This window comes from Oncorhynchus mykiss, chromosome 28 (assembly GCF_013265735.2).
Source record: "Oncorhynchus mykiss isolate Arlee chromosome 28, USDA_OmykA_1.1, whole genome shotgun sequence".
Taxonomy (NCBI): Eukaryota; Metazoa; Chordata; class Actinopteri; order Salmoniformes; family Salmonidae; genus Oncorhynchus; species Oncorhynchus mykiss.
This window is the reverse complement of record NC_048592.1, coordinates 36,243,661-36,253,278: the sequence shown is the minus strand read 5'-3', so window position 1 is coordinate 36,253,278 and position 9,618 is coordinate 36,243,661. Positions and strand designations below refer to the sequence as shown.

The 9,618-nt window shown below is 41.6% G+C and overlaps 1 protein-coding gene and 1 long non-coding RNA gene across 2 annotated transcripts; one reads left to right on the top strand and one right to left on the bottom strand.

Moving 5' to 3' along the window:
- Nucleotides 1–1,543: 1,543 nt before the first annotated feature.
- LOC118944825 lies at nucleotides 1,544–8,262 on the bottom strand. Its single transcript, XR_005040207.1, has 3 exons — nucleotides 7,952–8,262; nucleotides 1,957–2,068; nucleotides 1,544–1,775 (listed from the first exon to the last, which is right to left on the bottom strand). It is a non-coding gene; the product is annotated as an uncharacterized LOC118944825 (long non-coding RNA).
- Nucleotides 7,298–9,618, top strand: LOC110509104 (cystatin-like protein). The gene is made up of 4 exons (XM_021590068.2): nucleotides 7,298–7,631; nucleotides 7,727–7,834; nucleotides 8,414–8,503; nucleotides 8,640–9,618. Exons 1-4 carry the CDS (start codon nucleotides 7,422–7,424, stop codon nucleotides 8,748–8,750), a joined length of 519 nt encoding a protein of 172 aa, XP_021445743.2. The 5' UTR covers nucleotides 7,298–7,421; the 3' UTR covers nucleotides 8,751–9,618.

Sequence of the window (9,618 nt, the reverse complement as noted above, 5' to 3'; positions counted from 1 at the left end):
GATACATGTTTTACATTTAATTAAAGATACACTTGTTCTTAATGTAACCGCTGTGTCAGATGTTTTAAACTTTACGAAAAAAGCATACCATGCAATAATCTGAGACGCGCTCAGAAATACACATTTCTCCGCCATGTTGTAGTCAACAGAAATAGGAAATTGCATCAAATATTCCCTTTGACCTTTCATCAGAATGCAGTGCCAGGAATCCTAGTTCCGCAATAAATCGTTGTTTTGTTCGATAATGTCCAGTACTAGTATCCAATTAGCTACTTGTGCTAGCACGTTTAGTTCACGTCCAAAAGCTGGCGCCAGTCCAGGCGAACTCGGACAAACTTCAAAAAGTTATATTCCAGGTCGAATAAACTGGTCAAACTAAGTACAGAATCAATCTTCAGGATGTTATCATATATATCCAATAACGTTCCCAACCGGAGCATTCGTTTTTTGTCTACAGAGTAATGGAATGCATGGCGATATCATGAGAAATGCCAGGAGCTGGCATTCTGCCAGACCACTGACTCAAATAGCTGCCATCCGGCCCCACATCACACTAGAGGCTTCATTCCATGTTCTACTGACTGTTGACATCTAGTGGAAGGCGTAGGAAGTGCGAACAGATCCATATCTTACTGGGATGTGAATAGGCGATGGGTTCAAAATCAACCAGCCCCAGAATTTCCACTTCCTGTTTGGAAGTTTGCCTGCCATATGAGTTCTGTTATACTCAGACATAATTCAAACAGTTTTAGAAACTTCAGTGTTTTCTATGCATATATTAGCATCTGGGACAGAGTAGGAGGCTGTTCACTATGGGCACACAATTGTGTGCAGCTAGGCCATTCCAGAGGATCCGTGAGGCCGCCCCTTTGAACCAAAGCACACAAAACATGTGGGTCCGAAACCGCCAATAGAGGAGCAGCAACACTGAGCTCTTAAAAGAGCCTTTGGAGGTGGAAAAGGCATGCCGTCGAGAACAGGATATCGACCGCGGGTTCGTCCTGAGATCTCGGCTTCTTCAGTCCAGTCCTGTCACTGAAGATAATGGGAGGCTGATTGAGGGGACATATAGGGACGCCTTTACTCCTATTGGCTGCCTAGGCAGCGGGGTAAACCACTTGGAGCAGAGCTTCACCATATAGAAGTGCTGGTCATCTCAAGTCTGAGTAGAAACATATTTTTTGTGTGGTACAACTCTGAAAACAGTGTCTTTATTGACTGAGTAGAAAATTTACTTTTTTATTTGTTAAACTAAAGTGTATGAAAATAAATCAATGAATTGAGAATGCTTTTATTTAAAAAAAAGTTATTGATTGTCCCAGGGAATGTCATGTGTGCCCAACACAGCATGATGTCCCCTACACCTACTGTACAGTTAAGGTGATTTTTTTAAATTATTGCCATAAATCAATGAACAAGAAATAACACATTTACTGGGCCTGGCACCACGCTGTGTCCAAATTCACAAGTTTTGGGCTTGCCACATTTAGAATGGTTGGGTCCACCAGCAGGAGGGGGCAGAGGGGTGCAAGTCAAGGACAGGTCTTTGGAGACTGGAGTTATAGGGAGGGAGGTGGTAGGCAGACTGGGTGACAGTGTCTGCTCTGCCACGCTGTGTAGCCTGCCCCGTTCTGTCCTCTGGAAGCTGGTACAGTAAGTGCTGCTGGTTGGTGGGGTGCTCCTGACTGCAGTGTGGAAGGGGCCTGAAGCACCACTCTGCAGTCATACTGTCCCAGGTCTGGTCAAGGATCACCCTCTCCATGAAGGACATGTACCTGTGTGATAAGTATAATTGTTTTCAGTAACATTGTCAACCAGGGAACTACATATAAAATGTACCACTGCGTCAAGGTCAACTTGTTGACCTCGAACAGTTGCAGCGTTGTGTGGATCTTCAGGTTTGGGCTGCCCAGCACCATGTTCCTGATTCTGTTGTTCCCCAGGATGGCAGCTCACCTGGTTCCCAAGCACAGTCTTGCCAGCAGGGTGTTTGTGGCACAGCTCAATGAAAATGGCCTCTACTGTCCAGGGCCACTGAGCAGGTCCAGAGCCTTGCCCAAGCAGGGAGCTAAATTAGATTGTTAATGAGAAATACACTCATGGCTTTGTGTGAAGTGAGTTATTGAGATTAGAACAATGTGCAGTACGTATCTCTTCCCCCTTCATGGTTGAGGTCTGAGTTTTTGAAGCTTCCCTGCAGGACTCGGTTCTGAAACCGCTCTTATATCCTTGCTTCATGGCCTGAGCTACAGGCAGTTAGATTTGGGTATGTCAATTAAGTGAAAATTGAAAAAAAGGGGACTATCCCTAAGATTAACGACCGTTCCACAGGTGTATGTTCGTTAATTGAACAAGCATGGGAATCAGTGTTTAACCTCTGCTAGGGGGCACTATTTTTATGTTTGGAAAAATAACATTCCCAAAGTAAACGGCCTATTTCTCAGGACCAGATGCTAGAATATGCATGTAATTGACAGATTAGGATAGAGAACACTAAAGTTTCTAACTGTCAAAATATTGTCCGTGAGTATAACAGAACTGATATTGCAATCAAACCAGGAAGTGGCTTCTATTTTGAAAACTCCATGTTCCATAGCCTACCTTTGCTCCATTTAAAGGGATATCAACCAGATTCCTTTTCCTATCGCTTCTTCAAGGTGTCAGGTCATTAGACATAGTTTCAGGCTTTTATTTTTCAAAATGAGTGAGAGCATCTTGTCTTTGTATGGCTGGGTGCCAGCCAGAGTTTGGGCAGCCATTGCCGTTCCCTCTCCTACTGAAAAAGACAGTTGCGGTTGATATTGATTATAAAAAAACGTTTGACATGTTTGTGGACATTACGGATACTATTTGGAATTTGTCTGCGTTGTCGTGATCGCTCATTCCTGTGGATTTCTGAACAACTCGCCAAACAGAGGTATATTGGATATAAAAAGTATCTCTATGGAACATTTATTGTGTAACTAGGAGTCTCGTGAGTGAAAACCATCCAAAGATCATCAAAGGTAAACGATTAATTTGATTGTTTTTCTGATTTTCGTGACCAAGCTACTTTGATGCTAGGTGTTCATAGTGTTTTGTCGAGCGATCGATAAACTTAAAAACGCTTGGATTGCTTCAAAATCTGACAGGTGGATTAACAAAAGGCTAAGCTGTGTTTTGCTATATTGCACTTGTGATTTTTAGTAATATTATTTGAATGTGGCGCTCTACAATTGAGCGGTTGTTGATGACAATTATCCCGCTAATGGGATGGGTAGCGTCAAGTTTTAAACCCTTTATAATGAAGATCTGTGGATTTTTACGAATTATGTTTGAAAGACACACAACATCCCCTTTTCTGGACCCTGAGTTTACAATTTACTTTGCATTTAGTAGTCCAGCACAAGGAACAAATTAATGTTTTGAACACGTTCTTCTTGGCCATGGGAATTGGGAAGCGTCTTGAACTGAGGGTGTGAGGGATCGCCAGTGCCTCATTTGCGGTTGCCTTGTGGAACAGAATACTCAAATGTGCCTGTGGTCGAACAATTACTTTGCTGGCTATGTGTACTCTTCTGGTCCGTTTGCTTTTGCTCCTCACCCTCAGATTACGATTATAATGTATATTTTTTTACCTTTGGAAAGTCTGTTAAGAACATTCTTATTTACAATGACAGCCTACCATACCAGACTGTTATATTGAACGTGAGGATGCTCTCCTCCAAGCTGCTGTACACCCTCTCCAGAACATCCTGGCTGACCCCAAGCCCCTTAAAATTTCCTGATTTAAGAACAGATATTGGCAGGCTATAATTTTTTGGGGCATTTTCTGTAAAACTCAGCTTACCAATGTGTCCCTAAACACTCAACCACCTCCACCGGTTGGGACATTGGTAAGTTTTTGCCATTGATGATCAGCTCCTTTGTCTTTTCCACATTGATGTGGAGGGCACTTAACCAGCACCAGTCTTGAAGGTTGTTGGTCTGTTTAAAATAACTATCCCCATCTGATGTAGCATCTTCTTTTTTTTTTTTTTAAAGAGTCCTACCAGAGCCATGTCATCCGCGTACTTAAAAAGGCTCACATTGTTTCCTATGATTTTCCTCTCGTTAGTGTAGATAGAGAACAACAACGGTGAAAGCACACACCCCTGGGGTGCCCCTGTGTTCAGGGCCAGTTAATCAGAGAGGGCCCCGTTCATGAGGACCCTCTGGGCGGTCCAGTAATTGTTTCAGCCGTGTGTATTTGTATTGAAAGCTGAGCTAAAATCCATACATTTAAATGTGTGCATATGATTTTGCATGTTGAAGGTAACTAGCCACCATGTTCACCAAGGTCAGTGTAGCATCCTCAGTCTCCCTCCGTGCCTTACAGGCAAACTGTAACGGGTCCAGTTGATCTGCTATGGAAAGGGTAAGGAAAGGTGCTTACTAACAACCCTTTCCATGCATTTGGCAAAAAGGGGCGTGAGGGCCAAAGGTCAAAGGTGATTTGGCCACTGACATCTTAGGCACCGGTACAATGGTCGACACCTTCCAGGATTTTGGCACTGTACAGGTGCTCAGCAGGAGTTGAAACAGTCGTGTGTGAACGCCTTTGAGCTGGTCGGCGCAGACCTTCAGTTCTGGGCACGGTGCTTTGTGTGGCTTAATATTTGACAAGCATGAGGCCACCTCGTTCTCTTATCTGGACATACTCTCACATTTGTTTACATTCGTCTTTAAGAATCAACAGTATCAAATCTTCCATAAGAACAGTCTGCCATATTATTGTTTTCTCTTCCCATGCTTGTTTTGGATTGCCTGTATAGAACCTCTGCTCCACTTCATCCTTTCTATACAGTGGCTTGCGAAAGTAGTCACCCCGCTTGTTGTTTTTCCTATTTTGTTGCTTTTAAACCTGGAATTAAAATGGGTTTGTATCATTTGATTTCCACAACATGTCTACCACTTTGAAGATGAAAAAAATAATTTTTATTGTGAAACAAATAAGAGACAAAAACAGAGGTCAGTGTAGCATAACTATTCACCCCACAAGTCAATACTTTGCTGCATGTCTCTCTATAAGCTTGGCACATCTAGCCACTGGGAGTTTTACCCATTCAAGGCAAACATGCTCCAGCTCCAAGTTGGATGGGTTCCGCTATCTAAGTCATACCCCAGATTCTCAATTGGATTGAGGTCTGGGCTTTGACTAGGCCCTTCCAAGACACAAATGTTTCCCCTTCAACCAGTCGAGTGTTCCATTACATGAAATCCAAATAAAAATCACAGGTTGTAATACAACAAAATAGGAAAAACGCCAAGGAGGGTGAATACTTTTGTTGACCTGAATTCATCTCCTTTCATTGAGGCACAGTTTCAAGTCTTTAGACACCCAGGGCTTGTTGTTGGGAAATACAAAACGTTTTGTTAATGACAGAAACTGGATGTATACTGTCTGTCAACTCGTGGGGATCCTTGAGCTCCTCCCTACTCCCCTCACCTGATTTCTCTACAGGTTTTTCACCTGCTGCATGGATAACGTTATAGTGTGAAATGTTTTGTCCATTTTTAAAATAACATCAAATTAATCAGAAATAGTGTTAATGTTGTAAATGACTTGTAGCTGGACATGGTAGATTTAAAAATAAATATAATATCTACATTTATTAGCAACCATCACTCCTGTGTTCCAATGGCATGTTAGCTAATCCAAGTGTATCATTTTAAAAGGCTAATTGATCATTAGAAGACCCTATTGCAATGTATGTTAGCACAGCTGAAAACTGTTGTGCTGATTTTAAAGAAGCAATAAAACTGGCCTTCTTTAGACTAGTTGAGAAACTGAAGATCTCGTACAACGCTGTGCACTACTCCCTACACAGAACAGCACAAACTGTCTCTAACCAGAATAGAAAGAGTGGGAGTCCCCGGTGCACAACTGAGCAAGAGGACAAGTACATTAGTGTCTAGTTTGATAAACCGACACCTCACAAGTCTTCAACTGCCAGCTTCATTAAATAATACCTGCAAAACACAAGGCCTGGTTGAGAGAATGCAAAGCTGTCAAGGCAAAGGGGTGGCTACTTTGAAGAATCTGTTTAACACTGTTTTGGTTACTAGATGATGCCATAGTTTTAATATCTTCCATTATACAATGTAGAAAATAGTAAAATTTAAGAAAAACCATCGTAGGCATGTCCAAACTTTTGACTGGTACTGTTCATTTGAATTGATCGCACTGAATTCCGAACCTCGAGGTTTTGCAGTATTGCCGGCTTTATTGTCGAGCTGCTAAGTAACTACTTGACTGGTGAATGTCAACTGCTGGCTTATGGATTATGAATCGGTGCCTTTATATCACATTTCAGGTGTGACCCCAGATGTAGACAGTGTGGAAGAAACATTTCTTTCTAAGGCAGGCAGGGGTCAATAATCCTGTGAGGTGGGGCTAGGTACAGAACGGCAGGCAGGGTCAGGGCAGGGCAGGCAGAACGGTCAAAACTAGGAAGGAGCAGGGGAACAAACGCTGGTAGGTTTTACAAACAAAACAAACTGGCAACACCGGTATAAATACACAGGGGATAATAGACGACACCTTGAGGGGGGTGGAGACGAGCACAAAGACAGGTGAAACAGATCAATGATGAAAACCACCATTGTAAGACTTTGTGGCCCAGATTTGAGAAATTATTAATTAAGCCTGAGCTGAGGTTTCTAAAGTTTACTTAAACACATTTAACTTTTCATTAACATGTTGACCTATTTCAGCTCAAAGAGGCAACCTCAGCCTTGAAAATACAAATTTGCCTCCATCCATAACCTGTGGAGCCCGACGACATGGTGACCCTGTGCTTCAGACACCTGAACAACAGTCAAGACCAACCACTAACAGACATGGCTCAAGACTGGCAGCCAAGAAAAATAAAACACAAGGTCAACCATCAAGATGTGGATGAAGAGCTGCTTGCGTTTGTCAGGAAGCCAATCACTCCTGCTGCTACCTTGAAGGATGAGGCATTTGTACACAGCCTTGTGCCAGAGCTGAAGTAAATAGGAAGAAACAAGGGACGTCTGAAAGTGCAACTACTATTTATTGTAAACTGGCAAGAAAAGGCGCTAACAACATTGAACCAATGATATTACTTTGGGGGAGGAGTTTGTTTTGATATTTCAACCTACTTGTCCTGATCACGTCTGGTGTGAATGGACAAAATCAACATGCGGACGCAAGCGCGTGCCGAGTGTAGTCAGCATGTTGTGTTAACACTGGTTTTGGCGTGCACTCATGAAAATGTCACTGGACTTTAGCAAGACAACATATGAAGCATCTTTATTTGCTCCGCACTGGACCAAGATCCAATGAACTTGAGTGAAAGTCCTTGAACCAAAGTTAATGTTTGCTCTGCATGTACATTTATACCTATTAGCATTGTGTCTAACTGTCCAGTGTTGAGATGGAGATGAGTGGCCTCCTGAGTGTTCTGCTGGTCACATCAGCAGCCTTGCTGTTTATAGCTAACGGACAGAGCAACTATGATATGTTGACGGAGGTTGACAAGAAACATGTTGACATGGCTATAAGATATGCAAATAAGAATAGTGAGATTCAGAAATATAATCCAAAAGAGCACCTCAATTTTTTACAAGTTATTGGACAATCTGAGGTAAGATTTAAATTAATAATGTTTGTTTATTTCATGTATGATTCACTGTTTATCATAAATATGATAAATGGCTCCTTCCATCTTTCTGTCTACAGATCAATGCTCGGGAATTTAACATCAACTTGTTGTTGAAAGCAACAAACTGCCCTAAGGCCAGTAGTGATAGTGAACATCGCCCTGAATGTAGCTTTAAATCCAGAAGGGTGAGTAGTTCAGATTCTCCATGTGTCTTATATCCTCTTATCGCTTGGTAACATGCCATAGCTGTGCGTCTTAAATATCCACATACTATTTGAAATTGTTTTCTTTGTAAAGGATACATTCAACTCCATGCTCTGGTTTAGAGCAGTGCTTCATGGCAGTAGTAAGGATCCTCCATGTGCGTGATTAGAGTTGTAGCCCTCTGTGATCATTTCTGATTTGTAGATAGTGAAGCTGAAGCACAAGAGGAGTAGATTTCAGTTAAAATATTGAATTTACCTCGACTCTGGACTATGAAGGAGGTCAGTACAAGCTCACCCACGTCCAAATGCAGGAATTCAGTGTTTAGGGCTCCCATGTGGCGCACCGGTGTCACTACAGTCCCTGGTTTGAATCCAGGTTGTATCACATCCGGTGGTGATTGGGAGTCCCATAGGGTGGCGCACAATTGGCCCAGCGTCGTCCGGGTTTGGCTGTCATTGTAAATAAGAATTTGTTCAACGGACTTGCCTAGTTAAATGTAAAAAGAAATCAACCACGTCTATACATTTTTACTTAATGTGCTTTCTTTGTCTCTGCAGCCTTATATAAACTGTGTTGTTTGCAGCAAAGACTTCCATGACAGCACTGACCCCTACATTGACTGTGTTCTCCACAAAGATGTGAAGAAGGTAATATGCTTCAAAACATAGAAAAAAATGTCATACACAAACTTTTACTTTAAAAATACACATTTTGTTCAATTCTCATTTCATTCAACTTTTTCTCCTGACAAAATCATTGTTTTTATATGAATATTATTTTCAGCAAGATGATGTCCGATATGACAAGTGTTCATCTCTTCTTCATGGAGGGCTTACAACTTTAGCCTTACATGCCGAAGAAGACCTTCAGACTGGATGCCTCGGCTGTTTCTGATAACTAATGAAAGAACGTGTCCAGAACGGATGGTCAGAGGCCGTCCTTTATAAAGCACTTCTGTCTTTGGATTTATAATGTAGCCTTTTGGGAGCTTCGGTTGGAATTGAACACAATGCAATTGTCTCAAAATTACTCTTCCCCAGTTTTGAATCTCTCGTAATACACAAATAAATATTGTAAAAACGTACCCTTCTTTTCTGATTCTCCACATATATTCAAAGAAATTGAGAGCAGTCTGCTACTTAAGATTCACATGGATTACCCCGCTGCTTATTTCAAAATAATATTACTGTTGAAAGTAAAGCTTACTCTAACTTAACCAGTATGAGGGGTGAGAAATGAAATAAGGATGTTATTGGTTTCTTTTTTTCTGAATCTTAAAATTTGTTTTACAATTTTGGGAAGAAAATTGTCTGTATGTCTGCATATGTCTTGCAGTGTAAAATGATTGCAGCTCTGTTTCTACTTCTCTCAGGGCAGAGTGCCCACAGTCTTATCTCTGGGCAGCCAGGTCTGCCTGTGACCGCAGATCACTACTAGATTTTTATAGGTAACATAATGAACTTAGGTCTGGTCCCTATGGCCAGGCTGTGTTCACGGAGTCTGCACATTGTCAATTCAGAATTTTCCTTAGTCACTGTGAACATATGTCTGTAGACCAAACAGCATTAAAGTTTGCTGTGGGTTTTGTCTTTCTAAAAGGTGATATTTTTTATTTTAGATTCGATGACGGTTTGGTTGGTTAACAACAACCGGAACTTGGCTTAGATTGTTGTCGGACTTTAATCAAATATTATTTTAAGGGGTGGATCAGCTGTATTGCAGAAATAAATTCATTGCAAATCCTACAATGTGATTTTCTGGA

Excerpts from the sequence above, each read along its gene's own strand:
- LOC110509104 (XM_021590068.2), top strand. The coding sequence starts at position 7,422 with ATGGAGATGAGTGGCCTCCTGAGTGTTCTGCTGGTCACATCAGCAGCC. Across the intron at positions 7,632-7,726 it reads AAGTTATTGGACAATCTGAG|ATCAATGCTCGGGAATTTAA; the intron begins GTAAGATTTAAA and ends TTCTGTCTACAG. Across the intron at positions 7,835-8,413 it reads GTAGCTTTAAATCCAGAAGG|CCTTATATAAACTGTGTTGT; the intron begins GTGAGTAGTTCA and ends TTGTCTCTGCAG.